The sequence below is a fragment of the Chrysemys picta genome, chromosome 2, assembly GCF_011386835.1.
Source record: "Chrysemys picta bellii isolate R12L10 chromosome 2, ASM1138683v2, whole genome shotgun sequence".
Classification (NCBI taxonomy): domain Eukaryota; kingdom Metazoa; phylum Chordata; order Testudines; family Emydidae; genus Chrysemys; species Chrysemys picta.
The window spans coordinates 210,903,169-210,929,156 of record NC_088792.1 but is presented as its reverse complement, the minus strand read 5'-3'; the positions used below and the strand labels follow the sequence as shown (position 1 = coordinate 210,929,156).

The following is a 25,988-nucleotide window of genomic DNA, read 5'->3' as shown; positions in this document are numbered from 1 at the left end:
AGGTACGTGGTCCGTGTTGAGGGCTTCCTACTGCTCAGCAGAATCTGTTGGACAGAGTGCGAGCATTGCTGCTCTGCCTGGGTGAACCATGGAGCAGCCACGCCGTGAGGTGGAGTGATTGCAGGTCGGGGTGACGCAGCCGGCCGTGGTCCTGAGAGATGAGATCCGGACATAATGGAAGCGGGATCGGTGTCTGAACCGAGAGTTCCAACAGTGTGGTGTACCAATGTTGTCTCGGCCACGCTGGAGCGACCAGAATTACCTGTGCCTGGTCTCTGCGCAATTTGAGCAGTACCTTGTGGACCAGAGGAAACGGAGGAAAGGCGTAAAACAGGTGGTCTTTCCAGGGAAGGAGAAACGCATCCGAAAGGGAGCCCGGAGCTCGACCTTGCAAGGAGCAGAACACGTGGCACTTCCTGTTGTCTCGAGATGCAAACAGGTCTATCTGGGGAAACCCCCACTTCTGGAAAACAATGTATAATGTCCGGACGGATAGACCACTCGTGCGTCTGAAAGGACCTGCTGAGTCTGTCCGCTAAAGTGTTCTGGACTCCAGGGAGGAACGATGCCGTGAGATGGATTGAGTGGGCGATGCAGAAGTCCCACAGGCGAATGGCCTCTTGGCATAGAATTGACGAACGTGCTCCTCCTTGCTTGTTGATGTAAAACATGGCCGTGGTGTTGTCGATGAGAACTAACACACAGCGGCCACGTAGGAGGTTGAGAAATGCCTGGCACGCCAGGCGCACCGCCATCAGTTCCCGAACATTGATGTGCAGGGCTATCTGGGATGCGGTCCACAGGCCCTGGGTATGGTGTTCGTTGAGATGGGCGCCCCAACCCAGAGATGAAGCGTCTGTGACCAGGTGCAGAGAGGGTTGTGGGGCGTGAAATGGCATCCCCTCGCAAACCACATTGCGATCTAGCCACCAGGTGAGGGAGGTCGGGACCGTGACCACCATATTCAGGCTGTCCCGATGTGGGCGGTATATTGATGACACCCAGGTCTGGAGTGGGCGAAGCCGAAGTCTGGCATGCCTGGTTACGTACGTGCAGGAGGCCATGTGACCCAGCAGGGTAAGGCACGACCTCACCGTGGTAGTTGGGAAGGCCTTGAGCCCTTGAATGAGGCTCGTGATGGTGCAAAAGCGGTTGTCTGGCAGGATGGCTTGTGCACGTCTGGAGTCTAGAACTGCGCCGATGAATTCTATTCTCTGGGTCGGTGCTAGAGTGGATTTGTCCTTGTTGAGTAGGATGCCCAACTTGTTGAATGTGTGCACTATTATGTGAACGTGAGCTTGCACTTGCTCTTTGGTGCGACCGCGTACCAGCCAGTCGTCTAGGTACGGAAACACCTGTATCCCTTGTCGACGAAGGTACGCTGCCACGACAGCCATACATTTCGTGAACACTCTTGGGGCCGAGGATAGGCCGAAGGGAAGGACTGCAAATTGGTAGTGCACCGTGCTTACCACGAATCGCAGGAAGCGTCTGTGAGGCGGGTAAATTGCGATGTGAAAGTATGCGTCTTTCATGTCGAGGGCGGCGAACCAGTCTCCAGGATCGAGGGAAGGGATAATGGCCCCCAAAGAGACCATGCGGAACTTCAACTTTACTACGAATTTGTTGAGTCCGCGCAAGTCCAAGATGGGTCGCAGACCTCCTTTGGACTTGGGAATGAGGAAGTAACGGGAATAAAATCCCCTGCCCCTTAACTCCACTGGAACCTCCTCTATGGCCCCCATATCGAGGAGCGTAGAAACTTCCTGTATAAGAAGTTGCTCGTGAGAAGGGTCCCTGAAGAGGGACGGGGAAGGGGGGGAGGAGGGGGGAATTGAAGAAAACTGGATAGCGTATCCCCTGTCCACCGTGCGAAGGACCCAACGGTCCGAAGTTATAAGGGACCAAGCACGGTGGAAATGGGAAAGGCGATCCCGAAAGGAGGGGACTGGATCCTGGGGGATGACTGGGGCGCCGTCCTCGACCGCACCTTCAAAAGTTCTGCCTGGGGCCTGAAGGTGGTCTAGGTGGCTCCTGGTTCTGACCGGGTTGAGGGCCGGTCCACCTTCTTCTACCACCTCGCCCTCGCCTCCGGGCCGAGTCCTGTCTCTGACGAGGCGGGGGGGGGGTAGAAGCGCTGAGGCTGCGGCCTGAATGGCCTGCGCTGAGGACCCGCGACATGCATCCCCAGGGAACGCATGATCGTCCTGGAGGCCTTGAGGCTCTGCAGGCGAGAGTCCGTCTTTTCTGAAAACAACCCCTGTCCTTCGAAGGGTAGATCCTGCAGGGTTTGCTGCAGTTCCTGAGGCAAACCCAAAACCTGGAGCCAGGAGATCCTCCGCATAGCGATACCTGAGGCCAGGGTTCTCGCAGCAGAGTCCGCTATGTCTAAGGAGGCCTGTAAGGAGGTCCGAGCCACCTTTTTACCCTCCTCTACCAGGGCTCCAAACTCCTCCCTGGACTCTTGGGGAACCAACTCCTTGAACTTCCCCATAGAGTTCCAGGAGTTGAAGTTGTAGCGGCTCAAGAGCGCCTGCTGGTTAGCCGCTCTAAGTTGCAGCCCTCCGGCTGAGTAAACTTTACGGCCAAACAAATCGAGGCGCTTAGCCTCCTTCGATTTGGGCGCTGCGGCCTGCTGACCGTGGCGCTCCCTTGCGTTCACTGATGCCACCACCAGTGAACACGGCTGAGGGTGGGTATACAAGTACCCGTAGTCCTTGGACGGAACAAAGTATTTTCTTTCCACCCCTCTCGCTGTGGGTGGGATAGAGGCAGGAGTTTGCCATATCGTAGTCGCATTTGCTTGTATTGTGCGGATCAGGGGTAACGCCACCCTCGATGGGGCATCCGCTGCGAGGATATTCACGATGGGGTCGTGCACCTCCACTATCTCCTCCGCCTGCAGGTCCATATTACGGGCCACCCTACGCAGGAGATCCTGGTGAGCCTGAAGGTCTATTGGAGGTGGACCTGTGCACGATGTGCCCGCCACTGCCCCGTCCGGAGAGGAAGAGGAAGATGCCTCCGGTGGTACAGGATCCAAGGGAGGGTCCTGGTCTCCCTGCTCCTGGGTCTGAGCATCACCTGCGCTTGGGTCCTGGCCGTCAGGTGGTGCTGACGCGGAAGCCTCCATGCCCCCTGGCGGAGGCCGAGAGATGGTGGACTCCGGGGCCCTTCTAACGGAGTGGCCCGAGCGAGAGGTCGAAGCTATTGGAGCCCCTTGGGCCTGATGGTACGCCCACGGGGTCCAGAACGACCAGTGAGATGGGCCATGAGTAGGGTCCTCTGTTATCTCCTGCCAATGGCCCAAGTCCTGTTCCTCGGCTTGCCCCTGAGGGGGGTATGCCGATCTCGATAGGTCCTCCGAGGAGCGAGACACCGATCTCGATGGCCATGGTGGTGCCGAGAGCGTTGAGACGAATCCTGTGGGCTGCGGTGCCGCACGGTGCCGGTCCGGAGATGTTCTATCTCCACGCGGTGCCGGGACCGCGACCGGTGCCGATGACCTCGCCGGTGCTGGGAGTCGGATCTGGACCTCGACGACGACCTAGAGTAGGCCCGGTGCCGGGAGCGGCCTCTCGACGTCGATCGTGGCGGTGCCGAGAACTACGTCTCGACGTTGATCGGTGCCGACTATCATAGCGGTGCCGAGACGTAGAGCGGTGCCGCGACGAAGATCTTGGCCGCAAGTACGACCGGTGCCGAGGCGATATTCGGCGCCGGGACTGCGAGCGGCGTGGGGACCTGCTTCGGGACCTGGACCGGTGCCGTGGTTCCAGCCCTTGCGATGGAGGGCGCATCAAGGCAGGTTTCCCCCTAGACTGGACCGGGCGAGTCAACGGTGGTGCCGGTGGTTGAGGCGGTGCCGGCTCCGTGAGAGCTATTAAGTCTCTCGCCGCCGCGAAGGTCTCTGGAGTCGACGGGAGGCACTGTATCACCGCCGGTCTCGGTGGAGACGCTATCTGCACCGGACTCAACGGCCTCGGCGCCGGAGTCGACGGTGCTGGAGGCACCTGTTTCCGGTGCTCCACAGGCGCACGCGGCTCTACCCCCGGCACTGGGGGAGCCGGCGTCTTCGGCACAGAGGTCCCCGTCTTATGGGCTTTTTTATGCCCCGGGGATAATGATCGGCGCCGAGGCACTTGTTGTGCTTGCGGTGCCGACGAGGTCCGGTGCCGGGGAGGCTTGTCCGACGCCACTCGCGTGGTCGGCATGGCCGGTGCCGCCGGGGCACTGCGCACCGAGGTGCTAGGTGCCGGGGCCTGACTCGTTGATGGGGCGTCCGGACTAAGTGCCGCCTCCATAAGAAGTTGCCGGAGCCGAAAGTCCCGCTCCTTCTTGGTCCTTGGTCTGAAGGCCTTACAGATCTTGCACTTATCTGTTTGATGGGACTCTCCCAGGCACTTCAGACAGGAGTCATGCGGGTCGCTCGTGGGCATAGGCTTAGCGCAGGAGGCGCACTGCTTGAAGCCGGGAGCGTTGGGCATGAGCCCGGCCCCGCGGCCGGGGGAGAAAGGGGGAGACGACCCCCTTAATCCCCTGAACTAGTATAACAACTAGAACAAATGAACAATTTTTAACAACTATTTAACTATAAACAACTAGAACTATAACTATAACTGTGAATAACTAACTAAGCTAGGGAGAGTGGAGAACAGCTATGCCGCGCTCCACAGTTCCAACGACCGTCAGGGGCGGTAAGAAGGAACTGAGGCGGCGCCGGGTCGGCTGGGGTATATATTCAGCGCCATGAAGGCGCCACTCTAGGGGGCTCCACAGCCGACCCGCCGGTGTTGCTAGGGTAGAAAATTTTCCGACGATCGTGCACGCGGCGCGCGCACACCTAATGGAATGGATATGAGCAAGCACTCGAAGAAGAATCACTGATTTGGGGTGTGGTGGAGGGAGCTAATTGGGACTGGGAGCTTGCGGGCAGGGGAGAGACAGGACTGGCTGGGCAAAGAAACTAGTACTGGGAGGCAGAAGAATGGGACTTGGGGTGGGCGGGGGGGGAGACTGAGATCAGATGAGCCCAGCGGAGGTGGGGAGACTGGGATGGGGAGACTGGGGTTTGGACAGGGATCCTTGAACCGGGGGACTGGGATGAGGAGTCTGGAGTGGGTGAGATAGGGACTGGCATGAGGAGCTAGAGTTGGAGGGTGAGAAGAGAGAGCACTGGGACAGGGGTGAGCACACTAGGTACCCTTAGAACACATTCCCCTCCAGAGCCTGAAATGGGACCCAAGATTCCTGTGTCTCACCATTCGTCTGCTGTCAGCAAAGATCTGTGAAACCCACCAGCAAAATTTCTCATCCCCCCCCTCTAGTGCTGGTCCACATAAGAGAACCCACTACTCCCATTGGCTCAAGTGGCAGAGGTCTGTGCTGTGGATCTAAAGTTCCAAGCCTGATGTTGAACCCTGTGGGTGTCAATGTCAGAATGATGGAATTTTTTTGTTCAGTTTGGTTTTTTAAAAACTTAGTTTGTATGTAATTTCCTATGTTAAAAGAACACTAAAGTTGTGAAGTTGAACGTTTTTTAGGAAATGCCAGAATTACAGTTGTCTCTCTCTTGAACCATCTATTTGGTATCTATTGGTATTTATTTTTGTTATGTTTCAGCACAAGGATAGGCTTTCCCCCCTCTTCATGGATTGATGATTACTTTGATTGGGTTAAACCACAGTCATCCTGCTGCAGAGTCTATAACACTACTGGACAGTTCTGCAATGCTTCAGGTACTCCGCGTTTTCTCTTTCATGTCTCCAGTGTTGCTTTAATCATATTTACAAAAGCTTTTCAAATACATTTTCTTCTAAATAAGGACTTGACTCTACCCTCTTTTTTTAATATCAATGTTCAAACTGCTTTGTGCAACTTTTTTTTTTTAAATTGGCTGAGATGTACTTCTTTAAAATACTTTCCCATTCTGGAATTATTGCCATTTCTGGAAGGAGACTAAATTTAATGCACTTTAAATGTTAAAATGCTGCATTTTTTTGAAGATGCCCTTTTGGACAATACTGTTCCCAAAATAACTAATTGGTTTATAGACCACTTTGCATTATCTAGAGCTCATAAGGATCAATCAGCAGTTTATTGCCCTCGTGTCTTAAAAATTGCCTGCACTGTGTTATGTATTGGGATCTGTTGTACGGTACTGAATACAGAACAGAGAGGTCGGTAACGCTATTTGTTAGTCTTAGTATTGGACTAGCCTTATCTAATGTGACAGCAATCCCAAGCACAAAGAAATGGGTGTATTCGATGCAGAAAATATAGGACTTAGCTCTGTATTTTGGGTCTTCTCTCTGGACAGAATAAGGAGAGTGTGAGTGTGTGTGTGTGCGCACACACACAAAATTAATAAAGAGCTACCTTCTCTAACAGTGAAAGAATTAGTTCTTTTAGGGTTGGATGAGCCCTTCACCAGGTCACTGAGGTGAAACTGACTATAGTACAACATCCTATAGTCTTGCTGTCTGGCTGACATTGACTGCTTTTTTTTATTTTTTTCTGCTTTTTGTTTTTTCCAGTTGTTGATGTTTCCTGCATGCGTTGCCGTCCACTGACTCAAGAAGGCAAGCAGAGGCCTCAGGGTGGAGACTTCATGAAATTTTTGCCAATGTTCTTGTCTGATAACCCTAATCCTAAATGTGGAAAAGGGTAAGTGCCTACAGACTGAATAAGTTTAATCTCTGTTGAAAATTAGCAGGTGAAATAGGAACCAACAGTGACGCTTGTTTATGAAATGTATACCCATCATCCAAGCCTCTGTGGGCACACTTGCATTTTAATTTAAAAACATACTGAAATATAGACCACTTAAAAACAGCAAACCCTGTTGTGCTTCTATGAGGCAAAGTTGTAAGTATTAGATTTTCTTTTGTCCTAGTTATCTTGTCTGGAACATCCTACATAAGTGATCAACAACATAAGTGATCTTTTGTGGGGGTACTATTTTGTATTTTCGGAATATCTTCTGATAACACTGTAGAACCCATGTTTTGTATCATAAGAATTTGCAGATAGTAACACAAATAGCAGAGGAATCCAACATTGAGAAATCCTGATTCTTGGCATCAAAATGAGGGTGGTTGATCTTGTTGTTGCTTGACCATGAAGTAATACAGTTGCACTTCATTTACAGAGGACATGCTGCATATAGCTCTGCTATCAACTTCATAAACAATAACTCTGATGTTGGAGCTACTTACTTTATGACTTATCATACAGTCCTAAAAACCTCAGCTGACTTCATTGATGCTATGAAAAAAGCACGGATCATAGCAGATAACATTACTGAAACCATGGGCATCAAAGAAAAGAATTACCGTGTGTTCCCTTACAGGTATGTGTGGATTTTTTCGCCCTAGGAATGTGTAGCTTTGGGCAGAAGTCGTGGATTCTGGAGAAAGTTCATGTTGACTTGGATGTATGTATTAAGAGCTGAGGAAGGATCTTAAAGTATTTTAGTTGCTTTTTACTATGGTTTAGCAGCTGGAAGTAAGGAAAGCCAGCATCACGTGACCACCAGCATATATCTCTAGGTCCCAGTTTGAGAACCTCTGTGTTAAGGGTTTGTTGTTGTTGGAAGCCAGTCCCTTTCCAACATACTCCTTCCAGCCATTCTTCCACTCTACCCCACAATAAAGACAATGTTGGTCTTCTCCAGTTTGCAGGAGTTATCTGTGTCTCCAGTTCTTGCACCATCATCTCTTCTGAGCCGTATGTCCTCTGCTTTTCTTTTTCCTATCTGAATCTGTGGAAGACTGAACAGCCATTCAGGAACTTGTGCAGGTCTTAGGGATTTTCCTTAGATGCCACTAGTTCTTCATTTTACCTTCTGGTATTCCCCATCCTTTAAAACCCCTTGGTGTTGTATACTTAGTATACTGAACTTTTGAAAAGTTCAAGTGATTCAGTGCTCTAAATTCTTGCTGCTAATTGTTGCTGTCCACTTTCCTGACCCTCTTCCCTGATGCTTTTTCTAAACTGTGAGGAATCTTCCCTCATTCTAAAATCCCCATGTTTGTAAACAAACAAAAAGCCAACTTTTAAATGCCCAGAAGAGAAATGTCTTGCTCCTCAGACCTCTTCAAAACAGCCGAAATTTGATTAGAATCAATATCTTGCAGTAAAACTTATTCCTTTGACTTTCTCTACCTTAAAAAAACTTTAAAGAATATGAATGTCCTTAACAATATTAATGTTTCATGAAATTCAGTTTAAGGTTTAGCCTATTATCTGTGTTTGATATCTTCTTTGTTACTGCCCTGTTCTTAATTAAAAAAAACACTTAAGAAAATAGTTCCCCAGGATTTTAAAAAAACTTTTTTTTTTAGTCTGGTTCCTCTGGTCACTCTACGGCTGTTTTCACTTAAAATGCTACAGTGCTTCAGTGTAGGCCCTTCAGTGTAGTACAGCAATGGAAAAGGTTCTTCTGTGGCTATAGCTAATCCAACTCCCTGAGAGGCAGTAGCTAGGTTGATGGAAGAATTCTTCTGTTGACCTACTGCTGTCTACACCCAGGGTTAGGTCAGCTTAACTATCTCTCAGGGTGTGGATTTTCATGCACCTGAGAAATATAGTTATGCTGATATAACTTTTTTTTTCAATGTAAATCAGCCCTTAGTCAAGAAAAAGAATAGATAGGGGTTTCCTACAAACCTCAATGACTCAAACACTTAAGTCACCAAGAATCATCTCCCAAATAGGTCTAACCAAATGGATGGCTAATGACAGTCTCTCTTCTTTCCATAGTGTGTTTTACGTCTTCTATGAACAATATCTGACAATTGTGCATGACACCATCTTTAACCTCTGCGTGTCCCTGGGATCAATATTCTTGGTGACGACTGTGCTGCTTGGTTTTGAAGTGTGGGCTGCTGCAATGGTATCCATTACTATTGCTATGATACTAGTCAACATGTTTGGAATAATGTGGCTTTGGGGCATAAGCCTGAATGCTGTTTCACTGGTTAACCTTGTTATGGTAAGGGGTATGTGTGTTTGTATGTGTGTTTTAAAGGGGCTCTAATGTTCTCAGTGCAAAAGCAATGTACATAGCATGTCCTGAAATCTGTGACTGGAGTTATCTTGTACATCCTGACAATTGTAACTTAATATCCATTTTGTATAGAAAACTTGCTAAGGGCATGGCTACACTAGTGTTTACAGTGGCGCACCACTGTAAACTCTCTAATGTAGCTGCTCTAAGCTAACAGGAGAGCTCTCCTGTTGGCTTAACCATAGGTGCTGACTGTGTGGATGCTCCAGGGCTGGAGCACCCATGGAAAAAAATTAGCGGGTGCTTAGCACCCACTGGCAGCCAACTTTCCCCCCAGTGCCACCTGTCCGCTGGTGGCCCTGCTGATCAACTCCTCCCCCTTCCTCCCAGCACTCCTGCCCTCTGTGGATCACCCTCGAGCAACATAAATTATGCTGATGTAGGCTGCAGTGTAGACATAGCCTTAGACCTATTCCGACAGGAGTGAAAAGGTTAATCTCTTGTATTGTGCTTTAGAAATGCAAAGTCCCACATGTGTACAGATACTGTTAGAAAGGTAACTGTACAGTGTGAGATGGTGTGTATAACCCATCTCTTTTACAGGCAGTGTGCATGCACAGGGAAGAACAGAGCTTGGTTGTATCTTCACTAACTTTTCCATCATTCCATTACAACTGATGCAACTTCCATCTATAGTAGCAGTAGTAAAAGCAGGCTGCATACCACATCATTTAGATCTGGTCTTATGTGTGCATGCACATGCCATACTGTCTCTACACCATTAATCCCTGCATGATGATTAAGGTTTTACCCAACTGATGCCTCTGCAGAATAGATCTGGGAACACTACGGCTGCTGATCCAAGGGTAAAAATGCCTGTGGCCAATCTAAGTTAAGGGATACAGTAACATCGCTAATATAGGTTGTAGTGCAATGGAAGGGGAATGAGTAAAAAGCTAGTATAGGCCTTGGAGAACCATTTCAGGACTCTGGCCATGTGTTTTGAGGCTCCAGTTTTGTTTGCCCTCTGGTGACTGTGTTAGGAGATGCTTTAAAGCAGGCTTGAAAAGAGTAATTGGCCCTCTCGTGCCGAACAGTGGCTGTTGTAAGAGAAATAGGTAGCAAATTAATGAAGGCCTGGTAAGAACTTCTTGGCTTTATTCAGTGTCTTATAAGCAAGTGAGAACCAGACTGCCAAAAACTATATAAACACAGCTCATTTTCTGATGCTTAATGTCCTGTCCATGCTACAAAATGCTGCTGATGATGGAGTAAATTAGATGTACAGCTGAAGGAAGGATTTAAAAGCAAAAGATACGCACTTATAATGTAACCCTCACAAGAAAAAGTGCTAGTGAGGGAGCACAATTCTGAATGACTTTATCAATGCAGACTTACCAATCTCCATTTGAATTTTTCATAATGCAATGTAGATAGACATAAGATCTCAGTGGGTGTTTATCTGCAAACATTGAACCTGTTTTTGGAGTGGAATCAAAACACAGGATTAAAATGTCAAGGTTTGTTACAGAAGAGAATGTTTGTACAGCAAGACCAGTTGTGTGTGTCTTTCCTCCCCCCAGTACAGTCAATGATCCAGTCACTAGCCAGTTTCCTAAGGGTCAAAACACTGCTGCTTTTTACATATTAACTGCTTTAATAAATTATATTTAAATCAGTCACTGAGCTCTATGCTCATGGTTTTGTCATCAGAACCCCCTCTCAAAATTTGCCTTGGAATTGCCATGATCCCAGCTTTAAAAAAAAAAAAAAAAAAAAAAAAAAGTCAAAACATACAATTTGTCTTTCTTGTATATTTTAGACTGGCATCTTGGATAATAATTTATAGCCTCTTTGGTGCTTAATATATGGGGGCAGAAGTGATAGCTTGGTGCCAAGAAATTAACTGACCTGTTCTTACTTTCAGAGCTGTGGTATCTCGGTGGAGTTCTGCAGTCACGTCACCAGAGCATTCACTGTTAGTACCAAGGGTAGCAGAGTAGAGCGTGCAGAAGAAGCACTCTCCCGCATGGGCAGTTCTGTAAGTGTCTGTTCCTTTGTTGTAATACGTTTCTTTTGTCTGTGTAGACAAAATGACTTAAACTCAAGTCCAGTGCTTCCTATCATCACTGCAACTTTAATCAAGTAATACCTTGCTACTTACTACATGCTTATGTTGTAGGATCAGCTTTGCCTGTCCTATATTGGGTGTCATTCTGCAATGGTTAACCTGCTGTTATAATGGTGTCAGTCACAATTTCCCCAGATGAGTCTAGATTTCTGTTATAGGCCTGAAGATAAGGTTTATAACTTCTGATTGGTTTGATTTGATTTTAAATTGTGATGCTTAAAATTGATTATAAAACTTTCTAAAATTTCATTTTTATCTGACTATTCAGTGCTAGGTCATTGCCTGTAATTTTAAAAATGCTTGTGTCAATTTATTGGCTCAGGTGTTTGGCAGGCATTATAGAGCTCCAAATTTCACAAACCAGTTTCAGCTTCGACTTCTCTTAGACTCTCTTTAATGTAGTTAACCTTTGGCAGTGCTTTCAACCAAAATTAATTTGGTTATAGGCTAAAGCCTGAGTGAAGCTTGCACAGGCTAGTTATGTTAGCTAACACATGGTATAAACATACTTTTTTGGGGTCTCTGTAGTTACTTGGGTGATCAGCCATACTGCACAGCAATACCCAAGTACGTGTCCTCGCTGGTGTTGCATTCCCCCATGTGTGTCACTAGGACTTCTGGGAGTATGGTTCTTAGTGCTGCAGTAAGCTGAGCTGCTGTGACTTTCCCAATGAATTGTGTGAGAGATCTTCTGTCCTCCTGGGCATGCAAAGAGAATTGGCCTCTGATACCTTTCCCTCGGCACTAGAGTGGTTTATCCTGTGTCCTCACTACAACATGAGCAGGTTACCAGCCTGATTTGCAAGTTTCACTTGGGCTTGAGAAAGAAAGACAGCTAGCCTGGGTTGGAAACATCAGTGAAGTTGAGTCAGATGTCCGTGTGTGGATGGGAGCAGCATCTAAGAAAGAACCTGAGTTAAGAACCTGTAGTGAAGTAATCCCCACAGAATAACACATGTTCAAATCTCAGTGAAGACTAGGCCATTTTCAGTTTTTCCACCTGTTAGGCTCCCCCTCTGGTTTATCTTGACTTGCTTTTTTCTAAGGAAGATGCTCACTGAATTGGAGCAGGGGCCTGTAGAGGCTTAAATATAATTCAAGCACATGATGATGCTCAAAATGAGATTTAAAATCAGCTGGCCACATCATGATTAAATTGAACCTTATTGTGGTGATTACACTGTCACATTGGAAGGGGAAATGGTTGTCAGAAAACCTTTTAGCCAAGTCAAAATTCCCTCTTCTAGTTTTTGTTTCTGTAACATCTAAAAAGTGAAATTACTAAGGGAGTGAGAGATGAAGTAGTGTTACCGGGGATTCTTTAGCAAGTGGGATGCCTAGTAGACTAACTTTCTTGATCTCATTTCCTTTTTTCATTATGTGCTACCCTCTTTTGAATTATACTTATTTTAGCTATATCCCTACTATCCTTCCTCTAGTGCAGGGGTGGGCAAACTTTGTGGCCCAAGGGTCACATCTGGGTATGGAAAGTGTATGGCGGGCCATGAATGCTCATGAAATTGGGGTGCAGGCTCTGGGGTTGGGCCAGAAATGAGTTCAGGGTGAGGGAGGGGGCTCCAGACTGGGGCAGGAGGTTGGTGGGGGTGCGGGCTCCGGGGTGGGGCTGTGGATGAGGGGTTTGGTGTACAGGAGGGGGCTCTGGGCTGGGACTGAGTTGTTTGGAGGGCAGGAGGGGGATTAGGGTGGGGGCTCAGGGGTGCAGACTCTGGGTGATGCTTACCTCAAGCAGCTTCTGGAAGCAGCAGCCTGTCCCCCCTCCAGCTTCTATGTGGAGGCATGGCCAGGCAGCTCTGCATGCTGCCCTGTCCGCAGGCACTACCCCCCCACAGCTCCCATTGGCCATGGTTTCTGGCCAATGGGAGCTGCGGAGCTTGGGGTGGGGCACTGTGGGGAGCCCCCTATGCATAGGAGCTGGAGGGGAGACATGCCAGCTGCTTCCCGGGAGCTGCGTGGAGCGGGGCAAGCGCCTGCTCCCTGACAAGAGCTTGAGACCTGGATTAAAAGGTCAGACAGGCCAGATGCAGTCTGTGGGCTGTAGTTTGCCCACTGCTGCTCTGAGTTAGATTTAACCCTGCTCTATGCAGTATAAGGGATGATTGTACTTTCAAGGAATATTGCAACATTTAAACTTGCAGAATGGGGTATTTCTTCATTTTCACTGTTTTGCTATTGAATAAGCGAATCACGTGACACAATGTCATTTTTGTATGAAATCACTTATTTTTAACATCTTCTATTACCAGGTGTTCAGTGGCATCACTCTGACAAAATTTGGAGGAATTGTAGTGTTGTTCTTCTCCAAATCCAAAATCTTTCAGATCTTCTACTTCAGGATGTATCTAGCAATGGTGGTGCTTGGAGCTACCCATGGATTAATATTTCTTCCTGTTATGCTTAGTTATATAGGTAAGAATACACTTGATTGCTAAAGGGGGATTTTAAAATTAGTCTCTGCTCCAAATTATCCCTTCCATTCAGTGAGAAAAGGAGTCTACAACTGTACCTATATAAACTGTCTTTAAAAACAGCTACGGCTACCTGGTATAGTTGCTTCAAATACATTGGATCACCTGTTGTGACCCACTTAGTTTAGTTTGTAGTAATTTGGTCCTGTAAAAGTAGAGCTGTTTACAGCAGACTTTCCATCCCTTTTCAGTAGTGTCTAAATATAGTTGCACATCTTGTGGTAGCATTCCTGGAGTGCTACCAATTCCAATAATTTGTCTTACTGAGTCTCCCTTCTCAAGCCCTCAGTACAGTATCCTTTCCATCTTTAAGTGAGTCTCCTTCTACTACACTGTAGGTACAGAAATGTTAGCTGTAAAAGAGCTATGTCATAAGTTAAGAACAGCTGTTAAATGAAAAATGCTTAATTCTACTTTCCCTTTTCACCCATTTAGAAAGGGAAACCTCTCCAGTCTATGCTTTTCTACATCACTTGTATTATGAAAGTCTATATTAGCTGGTAGTGGGTTATTAGCAGTTGTGCTGTATACAAAATAATCCTAAACGTTGATGTTTTGGCATATAGATTGTAGTGTTAAGATCTCCTCACTTAAACATTATTGGTTCTTAACTATTAGAAGGAATACTTTCAGGAAAGCTGCATTTCCTTTAGAGGAAATACTTGCTAGAAAGTAGATAATCCACCAGTTCTGCTTTGACTAACAATACTGCCCACCTTACTGAAGGAGGATTTCAGAATATAACTCTCTCCTTTTTCTTTTACTCAGGCCCATCAGTAAATAAAGCTAAAACTCGTGCCGCACAAGAAAGATACAAAGGTACAGAACGAGAGAGACTCCTCTACTTCTAGCCCTTTTAACAGTGTTCAGTGGACTTCATGAACTGTGGCTTAGGCCCCATTCACCATAAGACTGAACTGCAGCAATGTTCTATGACTATCACACTGTAACCACTGGTTGTGCACCAATCCAACTACAGGCGAACAGCAGCTTTGGACAAAGCTTTCAATCTCAGGAAATGCTACACGCGACTCATGAACTAGTATTACTAAAACTAGATGTATTAACAGGATCTCTATTTTAAGAGGCTGCATCTTTTTGAGAAATAACAAGTTGAAAGCTTTTTCCAGCAAGGTGATGTGTGTATGAGAATGGACTGCCAAACCACTGACGCTACTTTTAAATGCAACTCAATGCAATTTTTTGGCTCTATTTTTAGGGAAAAACAAGCCATCACTCTAGAGGTTATGTACTATTTTTAGTAATATTTACCACAATGGTCTGTATATACTTTATTATAAAATTTGTAGTTCAAAATCTCATTACTTAAATGCAATAAATTATACATTTTGTATGAAAACAGTACACTTTCAGAAAGTGGTAAGCTTCATGAGGGCCTGTTCTCCAAAAATCTGCTTGAAGAAGGTGACATGTTCTTCACAATGTTCTCCTGCAAGACAAGACAAAAGGCTTAGGGACAATGTAATAAGATTTTGTGCTAAGACAGTTGGGGTGACATTAAAATTCAGAACAAAGTCAACTGCACCAATAGTGGTGTTTAGCTTTTCCTACATGGAAGCGGTTTTTGCTTTACTTGCTTATGTTTTTAGCTTTTTTTCATTAGAAGCAGCTACTATTTTTAGAGTGAACTTCCATTTTAAGGCCTGTTAGACGAATAGCCTTAAGTGGACATTTGTGTCAGCTTCTTCTGTTTTTAATGGTGCTTTCACCGTGGTGAGACTGTGTAAAATTGCCTGTAGTGAAAACTGCAAGATCTGGGTATAGTTCTACTAGGCTAGAGGCACATGCAGCACACATTTTGCAATAACTAGGAAGGGAAGTATTAAAGCAGTTAAATGGAAACCTAGTCCTTTATTACTGTGTTTTGGGTTTAGGTTGAGTGTTACCTTAAGAGTCCAAAATTTGTTATTCACTAATCCATAATTCCATCTCATGTTCAAGTGATTTCACACAAGGAATGAGACAGCAGGGATGGTGTAAATCAATTTTTTTATGCAGTGGCGTTAAATTTCAAATAGCTTTAGGTTGATGAGAATGTTCATTTAACTAATTATTTTGAAAACTTCTGTATGCACACTTTTGTAAACTTGATATTGGGGAAAGGGCACTGAAGAGCTTAACTTAAATGTTTCTAATAAACTTAGAAGCTGTTTGTTTATACGTTTGTGTACCTTGGCTGTGTGTGCTGACAAAGAAAGCAATAGAAATGGGATACAGAGAATGTTTTGCTGAAGTTCTAAGCAATAGCTGCTGTCTTAAGGGATGTCAAACAGCTGGAGCATCACCACTGCTCAAGCTGTAGTACAGAGTACAAATGTGCCAAGCTGATGTGGCAGTGTACCCCAGTCTATCTTTAGTCCAGTGCTCTACTAGGGTTGGAAGGCAAACACTGTCCTTTCTATAAATTAACTCTCTTCTTGCTTGACTTATTTGGACACCCATTTATGATTAGACTCCTGCCAGTGATTCAAGTTATAAAATTATCTGCTAAATTACAAGTAGTGAATAGAAGTCATGACATCTGTCTTTTCAGGCCTCTTCATTCTTTGCCTCAAGGTAAGTGTCACTGGTTTTACACACCTGATGAAAGGCTGGTGTGAATCAGTCTAATGGAAACTTAAATCCTGCCAATGTTAGGAGCCAACTAGCACTACAGGAATGTGTACACTAGGAACTCACTCTCTCCTCTTCTCCTCCCCCAAGTAACTCTACAGTAGCCCCAGCATGTTGGAGTTCTAGCACCTGTTGGTGGTCAAGCTAAACAGGTCCATATCAGCAAGGTAATGAAATCTTTAGCACATTTTCCTAGTGTAGCAGACAAGACTTAGATCCTAGTCAGGCCCAAATGCTTAACAGGAATTGGCTAACATGTTCAAGAGCTCTAGTGAACAAACACAGCTGTGATCCTAATCAAGACATTACTCTTCCAGCATTAATCAAATGTAAGCACAGGTCTTTAATTTCTAATGTGAGGTAAAGTTGTTTGCCTTCCACATTGAAACTAATTATATTCAGGGTTAATAAAGTGCTTGTTACTATAGCTAGAATCATTTTATACATTGTGGGGGTAAGACAGACCACCCCTACTGCTTGCAGCATGTACAGATACTACAAGTTAGAACCATCGCCCAGCATCTCCCCCTTGAGAGCTTTTAATAAGAGGGTCAATGTTGGCTGTGGAAGCTAACTAAGGGCATGCCATTTTCCAGCCCCCTTCACAGTCAAACCAGGGGATGTTAGCACAAACATTTTAGCTGTTTTCCCACCTTGAGCCAGTGAGGATAATCTTCAGTAACCAGGACCCAACCTGCTGAACCGGCAGCCACTGCTAACTGGACCACACATTTTACAGTAAAGAAAGTCAGATGCTAGCTCAGAGGTGTAAAATAGGTCTATCAACTCAGTAATTCCATTGTTTACCATCCTTTTACCTGGGGTGAAGTTAGGGTTCCCTCGCAGCCTCTGATTTCTTTGTTCAAAGAACCTGAATATGGTATAAAAAAGCATGTTGTCATCTGCTTGCTTTGCTGCATCAAGGAACTTGCGGGCAGAAATACTGTCATGTCCTCCAACACCCCTGATGAATCGCAAGGCAGCCAGCACCTGGTGCTTAGACAATAGAACCTCTACTATTTCATCATTTGCTGTAGAAAGTCTCTGCAAAGCCAAGTAACAAGACAAAATTAAAGCCATAATCTGATTATATTAATAGTGCAGAAATCAAATTTAATACAGCCTTATTTACAGTCACCTCTCCTATATACTGTCTGATCAGGTACAATAACGTAGAGTTTTAATGCCTGCTATCTATCTGTGACATGGCTGAAGCATATTTGTTTACATACTGATTCTTACCTTTAACATGTCCAGAGACAACTGATGTGCAGGGGGATAAATGCTCTCAAGAGACAACAGCAGACAGGCCTGAAACAGTAACAATGGACTAACTTTTGAAACAGTATTATTAAAGTTGAAGTATTACCCTTAATTAATCCTAAAACAGCTGTCATGGAATCCATATTAACATACATACCAATGGCTTTGAGTCACTTAGCACATGGTACTGCAGGAACTGATGAAGCATGTAGAACAGGTTGTGCTGAACAAGCGTTTTAATGACCAGTTCATATAGATAATGCTGAGGATGCAAGAGACAGGGAAAGAAACTCTAAAGCAGTTTGACTCAATATCAAGTCTTCAGTTGTTTGATGGGTTTCAAGATCTTCTAGAAGGTGGAACTGAATAAGATTTTAGTTAGAAGCATACATAAGATTTCCCGTTTGAGTACTAGCTTTGTCCTTATTCCCACTTAAATGTAAGCAGTGTGGCTCAATAAAACATGGAAGAAACTTCATTCTGTTGCTCAAATAATTAGACTAAGGTTGCCAGCTTTAGTAGCCAATAGAGATGGTGCATTTATCTTTCACAGCAGGCTTCTCGTTGGTCTGTGGGTGCTGAAACTACCAAAAGCAACCTTAGAAGCACAGTGATGTAGTAAGTTTCAGGTAGCCGGTTAGAGACTGGACCCTTCACCATAAGGCCAGACAACCTTCTCCCCTTATGGCCAAGCTGCTGCCAAGGCTTGCTGATTCTTCCTTTCCTGCTTTTTGAAAATCTGGACTGTATTTTGAATTGATAGCTAGAACCCAGAGACACTGCTCATCTCCCACCTCTACTATTGTAACAACCTCCTCAAGGCCCATACCATCCCCCGGTCATTCTACAGGAAACAGGATTTAACAGCATAAGCAGGCACTGCCCCTTATTGCTGTTTGAGGAACTTTTACCTGAACTGCAATCTGGAACTGGTTAAGAGAGCGAATGTATTCCATCAAGACTGCTATAGTGAACTTGTGAGGTGCTTCCTATGCAGCAAGAGGAAAAATTATGGTAGTTAAAATCCTGAAGTGGCAATTTGTATACTGGTTAATGGCTTAGATTAGCACCAGATTCTCATGTCAAGTACTGGCAGAAGTTACTGAATTGTGATATTAAACTAGTCTGTTACTAAAGACAGCGTGTGTCCTTCAGAAGAATTGTAGTGAGTATCACCAGTCTTTCTGTAGCCCCACGTACCCAACCCTCCTCTTAGGAAAATTTTCCTGTCTAGCACTATCAGTTCTTTGCACTTGATTCACTCACATGTACAAGTTGTTTCTTTACTAACCTTCTTTTCAGTAAACACTGACAGAACATGTGTGTACATGTCAGACTGGTCAATAACTGCTTGCGTACGGACTGGTCGTTTCAGAAGGGGATTGCCTCGGCTCTGGCCTGTTTCTACCACCTACAACAAGGCAGAGGGAAGACAAATGAATAGTCTCATTAACAGGAAGCTATTCTGTACTGAGTAGGCTTTATGTACACAGGCCTAAATAATCTAGTATACGTTTGCCTTAGATCAGACCATTGACTTTGCTCTAATGCAGGGGTAGGCAACCTATGGCACATGAGCTGATTTTCAGTAGCACTCTCACTGCCCAGGTCCTGGCCACCAGTCTGGGGGGCTCTGCATTTTAATTTAATTTTAAATGAAGCTTCTTAAACATTTAAAAATGTTATTTACTTTACATACAACAATAGTTTAGTTATATATTATAGACTTATAGAAAGAGCCCTTCTAAAAACGTTAAAATGTATTACTGGCACACGAAACCTTCAATTAGAATGAATAAATGAAGATTCGGCACACCACTTCTGAAAGGTTGCCGACCCCTGCTCTAAAGGGAACATGCTGTTTAACTTTGACAAATATTCTTGATCCAACTCTTATTGTACAATGAAAAATCTTCAGCTTTATTCAGTAAGTCAAGTTTTGGTAGGGCTTAGTTCTGTACAAGCTAGCCCATAATATATATTAAATACAATGTAGAATGGTGCTTTAGTGCAGTGTACGTTATTCCCATTGGTAGCTGGCTACTCAATAGTTCCACCAGAAATACTCAAGTTAGGTGCAACCTAAAAAACTGATATGGTTGAAATATTTAGAACACAAGTCAGAAAATTCAAATTCATGATTCTGCAACAGTATATATAAGAGCAGAACAGCTACTATGCTATGAAGTTGAAGTTCTGTACACATGCAAGGGGGGAGGTGCTCTTGCTGTGGCTAACTGAATTCAGTTTTCATCTCTGTGATGAAAACCATAAGGGTTAGTATTTTTTTAAATTGTCTAAATACCACTGATGCAGATTACTTACCATGGTATAACTCTGCTCTGCTTCCAAGTACTTTTTATACTCATGATTGAGTTTGTCAAAAACAGTGGCAATCACAGCCAACGTTCCCCCGTCTGGTTCACTTAACACTGAAAGACAATAGCCATAAAAGACAAGATACTGATAAAACAGTCTGTCCCTTGCTAGTGGAGTATATACTCCAGTAATGTTTTACCACAGACTCTTTACAAAGTGAGTGTTACATTCAGGAAATGCTCTTAACCACAGCAGAGTAGGTCAACTGACCCATGAACATCCTAAATTCCACTTTCCCTTTACACTAAGGGTATGTCTGCTCTATGGGTGGTACAGCTGCAGCTATGCCGCTGAAGCACCAGTAGCATAGACACTTCCCACATCAACAAGATGTTTTTCTGTATGTGCAACCATGTCTACACTGGAGGTGAACTATGGTGCTCAGGTGTGTCAACTTGGCTAGATATAAATGTTAAGTGTAGACTACGGTAAGTGCTATGTTTAATTGGAATGCAAATGCCTTTTGCCAGGACATGAAGTTTCATTTGGTGAAATCAAGAATTGGGTTCAAAGAAGGAACCAGACTCATCTTACATTTTCAAGCATGTGCACACACACTAGCCCTCAGAAATGATTTGGTGGGAGATATTCAAAAGCAACATGGCTTAGATATTATTGGCAGCATAAGCAACATCACTGATGAAAAACTATATTTAGAATGTGGTACAGTCACTGGTACACAGAATGCTCCCCTATTTTAGTCCCTGGTAGTTCACAAAATAAGATACTGAGCTCAAGGCCATGGAAAACTAGCCTTGAACGAGGACAGTGTAGGAAGACACCTAAAATGCTTCCAAGAATGAGATGGAGACACACAATCAGTAAGAGCAAGACTTACTCTGAGAACACACAGATAGGATAACCATTTTGCATTCCTTTCTCTGGAGAAGAAAATCCATTAGCTTTCCTTTATCTGGAAAGAGGTTAACCACAGGCTCAAGTTTCACCTCGAGATTCCAGAGATAACCTAGATTTGAGAGAGCCAACCATCAAGCCTTATTAAAAATATTAAGTAAAACAAAACTAATTACACAACTGTGAGGGACACTTAAGTTTTGACTTAACACATGAAAAGTCATAAGATGACAGTCTTCCATACCCATACAAGTTATTTTACACTTAAGCCTGATCTACACTAGAAAGTTTTGTCAGCAAAAGTTATGCTGCTTTAATTAAAGCACTTCAATTAAAAATCGCTGTTGCATGTCCACACTAGCAGCTGTTGCACTGACTCAGAGAACAGTGCACTCTGGTAGCTATCCCACTGTGCAACTGGCCGCAGGGTGCTTTGGGAAGGGTTTGCAATGCTTCATGGGGCAGGTACAGTGTCACATGATGCAGATTTCTCAATCCTACCATTCCATGGGAATCCCAGTAGATTGTCAGCCGCTCTTCAACTGAAAGGGGGGTGGGGGGAGAAGGAGAGTGGTGTGTCTGGGGTGCTGGATACAGCAGGCTGACCGACCTATCGAGAGGGACACACACACACACAGCTGATGGGAGCAGCATCCTGAGCAGCGCTGTGAGCGCTCTGTGCTGAGGGATGTCAAAACAGCAGTCCTGTCCTCCTCCCGGCTCTCTGCAGAGGCAGCCCTGTGTTCCTAGTGCAGGGCAGAACAGGAACATTCCTCCTTAATGGTTAGTTCCCAGAGCAGCATGCTCAGCTGTCAGATACTTTCCAGAGCTTTTTTTGGGGGGGTGGGGGGTGGACAACACATGCCTGCAGGGCAGCAGAGATCAAAACAGTGAGCAGAGCAGTCACAGCAGGCATTGTGGGATACTGGTGGAAGCCACTTATGTAGACAAAACAAACATCAGAGTCTACACTGACTTTTTGTCACTTTAACTTTGCTGGAAAAAGCTCTATGCCTCCTGTTGAAGTGGTTTGGTTTTGTCAGCAAAACAGCAGAGTTTTGCTGCCAAAAATAGCTTTGTAGTGTGTACACCTCCTGTTTTGTTGGCAGCTTTTGCCAACAAAACTTTGTGGTGTAGACAAGGCCTTAGTTTCTCCCATGCTGCCTCTTTTGTTAAGAGGTATCCAAAATAGTTTCATTACTTGAGTGACAAGCATGTAATCGCCTTCAGTAATGCTTCATTAACCCTGATGTCCATTAGTGAGATTCACATTGGTCACTTCCATTTAGACCAATGGTTCCCAAAGTGGGATCCCTGAACTTGTGGAGTTCCACCCTGGGTCCATCCCTTGAGCCAGTGTACTGTAGCAGGTACTTTTGCCACATGGAGGATGCCATTTTGTTCTTGCATGCACAGTGCGTGAGAGGTCACCCTGGTGGGGGCATTCTTACTTTGATACAGTTTAATGGTTGTAATAAATTGATACAGTTTAATGGTTGTAATAAATAAATAACCTCTAATAATTGCAGACTGTTTACTTTTGGTTCTGTTGAGTCTTATTTGAATTGCAAATATATTTTTTTAAATAAACATAACCAATAGAACAACAACATGAAACTTCTATATCACAAATGAAAGGGGTCCAGAAAATTTAGGCGGATGCCAAAAGGGTCCTTGGTGGAAAAAAGTCTGGGAACCACTGATTTAGACTATTTAAAAAGCTAATGGAACTGGAATTAGAAGGATAAAGGTGCTGTACTTAAATCTAAAAATTAATGGGAAACTTATCACATCCAATTTACCTTCACTTGCGCTGATTATAATATCAGGCTGAAAGACAATCCAGGAGGAGGAATCTAAATGTTAAAGAAAATTCTTAAGAAATAAAACACCAGCCCTACTTTTGATACTAGCATATCTGTTTATAAAACCACTCATCTCATATTAGCATTAGCTTAAATAAATAAGCCTCCAGAAGTTGCTGATTAGGACCAAATTCAAGCAGCCTCATTCAGATCTCCAACACTGTCCCCTTTGTTGTTTATCATCCCTTATGAACCAGTCACAAGATGATTTCCTCATTTCCCTATGACATTTCAGCTGAATGCTTTAAAGGAATTTCATTCCTAGACCTCATAACATTAACACATATTTTGATTCTGTATTGCAACTATAGCACACTTTTGCTTTCAAAAGCTTTATACCACCATTTAATTCCCAGAGAAGCCTTATCTGAAATGAGAGACTATGAACCCCACAACGCTATCTTAGTCACATTAGAGTGGGACTACATTTCAAATATTTTGTTCTAATATTCCAGTACTCCATTCTTTCATCAAAAAGCTACTAACAGACCTGTCTAACAGGCAAGAAAAAAACAAATATTTGATTCCCCCTTTTCACTTTATTTCTAATAACAGAAATGCTCTAAATTTGCAGGTGCATAGAGAAACTATTACATCTGGACAAAGTTCCAGAATAAAATAGAACCAAAGGATACAGAGTTTACATGGAACAGGAGACTGATTAGTCACGGAGGCTGGACCTGCACATGGGAGGAAAAGTTAACATCTGAAACAAAGAAAAACAAGTCCCAGGACAGACGGATTTCTCCAGCTGCCATGAGTAGGTAAGGTTTATTAGCTGATTAGTGCACACATTCTTTGTTATGCAAGAAATTAACCATCTGTTTTCCCTGTCAAGATGCGGTATCTCAGTTCTTAGTAAAATGTGTCACGATTCACACTTGCGTTTGTCACCTTGTGTTGTGTTGAAATCATAACTTGCCACTTAGTGTTGCAAAAAGTCTTTTAACCATGTACACGTAAGTAGCTTGTTGCTTTGATGTAGCTGAATGAACAAGAAGCTACGTATTACTGTTAATTGACTGCAGAACTTGTTGCCTCTTGAGAGGCTCTGTGCTCCTTCTGCCTCTTCACTTATTTCTCTTATTTCTCAAATTTAAAGGTACTCATTAGTGTGGGTGTTATGATTTCAACACAACACACAAGTATTCCAGAACTCAGTTAAAAAGAAAAGACATGCCATAACCCATCCTAACGCAATAAAAATAATGCTGCTCAGTTTGCTAGATACTGAATGCAAGCACATTGTATGTCTTAGTTCCTCAAAAAACTGGACAGTGGTTTTTGCATTCTGAAATTAAGCAATTCTGTTTGTTACACAATATTATTTGTGAAATAGTTACATATATAACCACAAAACATATACACCAGTTGACAAACCACATCTTCCAGAATCACTATTTCCATTGTGACTTCAGAGAAAAGAACAGGTCAGAATTAAACTCTTTAAATTGGAAGATCCCATCTCAGGCAAAATATATACAAGATCCTCTAGTCCAGTCTAACATAGCCACTGTGAACTACACTGCCTGTAGAATCGTAATTGTGGTGCTACGGGGGTGAGCACCCCAGTGCAGGAAGGATCTTCAGGTGGTGCAGAGTTTGTGTAAGTAGATGTTTCTATTCCACCCATGGCTAGTGTAAGGGGCCTGAATACTGCTATGCTGTGTTGATCCTCTGCCATGGTTTCAGCACCTGGGGGCTGTTAGCAACTACAGTATATTACAGAAACCCTCAGGTTGCTCTAATGTATGCCTAGGGACCAACCCTGTTACATACAGCAACTCCAGAACTGGGGGAGTGCAAAGGTGTGCTTTACACCACCACAGCTGTATAGTAGGAGACACACTGTTAAAGTAACAAGTCAGTACTTGAATTTTATATACGTGAACAGTTCACTGACACTGAACACAACTCCCACACACCACTTAAATTTTACCTCAAGGTACAATGGTAGGTGAATAAGTATCTATTTTAAGGAGTAATTGTTACTTTTGTGCATTTTAAATCACAGTTTAAGCACAAGAGGAGAGGAAGGGTGCTCCAGTGATTAGGACGTTCAGGTAGGGCTCAGAAGACTGGGTTAAGTCCTTGCATTGCCATAGACTTCCTGAGTGACTCTGGACAAATCACTTACCCTCTGTGCCTTGTACCCCACCCCACCTCCTAAGATGGGGAATAATAGCACTTCCCTACCTCACAGGTGTTGTGAGGAAAAATACATTGAAGACTGTGAGGCACTTAGATACTATGCTGATTGGGGTTGTATATGTACCTAGGATTGAAAAACATGTTCACTGTGTTTAAGTGCCATGTAATAATTTTACCTGCCACAGGGATCTGATAGGGCTGTATTGATCGAGCTGGAAGAACAAGTTGATGAAGGGTAACGGTCCCATCAAATTCTCCTTTTAGTTTGATATCAAATATTACAGATGTCTAAAATTGAAAAGAAAGTGCCCCTCATTTTTCATGCCCATGAGCAGATATTCAGCAATTATAAGACCACATCTCAAGTTATTCATGTTCAAATGCTTTTGCATTTATTTCATCCTCTGCTCTTGTAATAATTAAATCATGTTACTTACTTAACTTTGTTTATAGGTTTTTCGAAACTACCAGAAGTATATTTTCCTCAAAATTAGACTCATGTAATGTCTCAAGACTTCCACTAACTTTAAAGCCAAGTTTGAATTTTGTTAATATTAGCTAAAAAACACAGATGGTGTGATTCTGCCACAAGTACAGTGTGTTCTCTGTGGGAGACCTGTATTAGAGAGATCTCACACTTTGCATTACAGGGACTCCATGGCAAATTTAAAATTAACGGCATGTAACCTATTCAAATTGTGTACTGTCTGTCTTCTGCATGTGTACACCAGCACTTGCTGCTTGACCCAGATAGTACTGGAGAATAAACGTATAGTACAAAATGTTAAATTAACATACAGCACTAAAACGACAATTAAAAACCCTGCTCTGCAACATCTACTAATGGGGCATATTATCCAAACTCTTTTTAAGCTGCCTGGAAGGAGTTCATTTAGGAGACAAAAGCCTTTTGTGCAAGTAAAGATCTAGCCACTATCTATGCGGTCCTTTATCACAGACAGATTAACTATTGAGGCTCCAATCTTGCAAGAGCTCTGCTTTCAATGGGACTACTATGTGCATAAGATTAAACATCTGCCTAGGAGTTTTTGCAGGACTGGGGCACTATGTTAGTAAAAGTTAGCCTGAATGCAACATTAAGGTTGGGAAGTCAGACACTCAAGTGCCAGGAAGTTCCCAATGTTAAGAATTTAATGCTCAACCTTAACTCAGGCCCCTTTTCCAGATGCCTTAAAACAGTGGTTTTCAAACTT

The 25,988-nt window shown here is 44.1% G+C and overlaps 2 protein-coding genes across 6 annotated transcripts in view; one reads left to right on the top strand and one right to left on the bottom strand.

The window, feature by feature from the left end:
* Nucleotides 1-15,808, top strand: part of NPC1 (NPC intracellular cholesterol transporter 1) — a 59,472-nt gene extending 43,664 nt beyond the window's left edge. For both annotated transcript variants that reach the window (XM_005282774.5, XM_042854839.2), the window contains 7 exons: nt 5,623-5,738; nt 6,537-6,666; nt 7,151-7,351; nt 8,764-8,995; nt 10,938-11,051; nt 13,406-13,568; nt 14,396-15,808. In XM_005282774.5, coding sequence (XP_005282831.1) covers nt 5,623-5,738; nt 6,537-6,666; nt 7,151-7,351; nt 8,764-8,995; nt 10,938-11,051; nt 13,406-13,568; nt 14,396-14,478 — 1,039 coding nt within the window. In that variant the 3' untranslated portion in view covers nt 14,479-15,808. The remainder of the gene's footprint in view (nt 1-5,622; nt 5,739-6,536; nt 6,667-7,150; nt 7,352-8,763; nt 8,996-10,937; nt 11,052-13,405; nt 13,569-14,395) is intronic.
* Nucleotides 14,907-25,988, bottom strand: part of RMC1 (regulator of MON1-CCZ1) — a 31,460-nt gene continuing 20,378 nt past the window's right edge. For 2 of the 4 annotated variants that reach the window (XM_005282776.3, XM_042854841.2), the window contains 11 exons: nt 24,951-25,062; nt 23,259-23,303; nt 22,561-22,614; nt 20,742-20,870; nt 19,850-19,956; nt 18,816-18,935; nt 18,436-18,513; nt 17,682-17,786; nt 17,504-17,572; nt 17,080-17,305; nt 14,907-15,077 (listed from right to left, as the gene is read on the bottom strand). In XM_005282776.3, the coding sequence (XP_005282833.2) occupies nt 14,998-15,077; nt 17,080-17,305; nt 17,504-17,572; nt 17,682-17,786; nt 18,436-18,513; nt 18,816-18,935; nt 19,850-19,956; nt 20,742-20,870; nt 22,561-22,614; nt 23,259-23,303; nt 24,951-25,062 (1,125 nt within the window). In that variant the 3' untranslated portion in view covers nt 14,907-14,997. Of the gene's footprint in view, nt 15,078-17,079; nt 17,306-17,503; nt 17,573-17,681; nt 17,887-18,435; nt 18,514-18,815; nt 18,936-19,849; nt 19,957-20,741; nt 20,871-22,560; nt 22,615-23,258; nt 23,304-24,950; nt 25,063-25,988 lie in introns of all 4 variants that reach the window. The other 2 variants (XR_010598015.1, XM_024099572.3) reach the window with 2 other exon arrangements.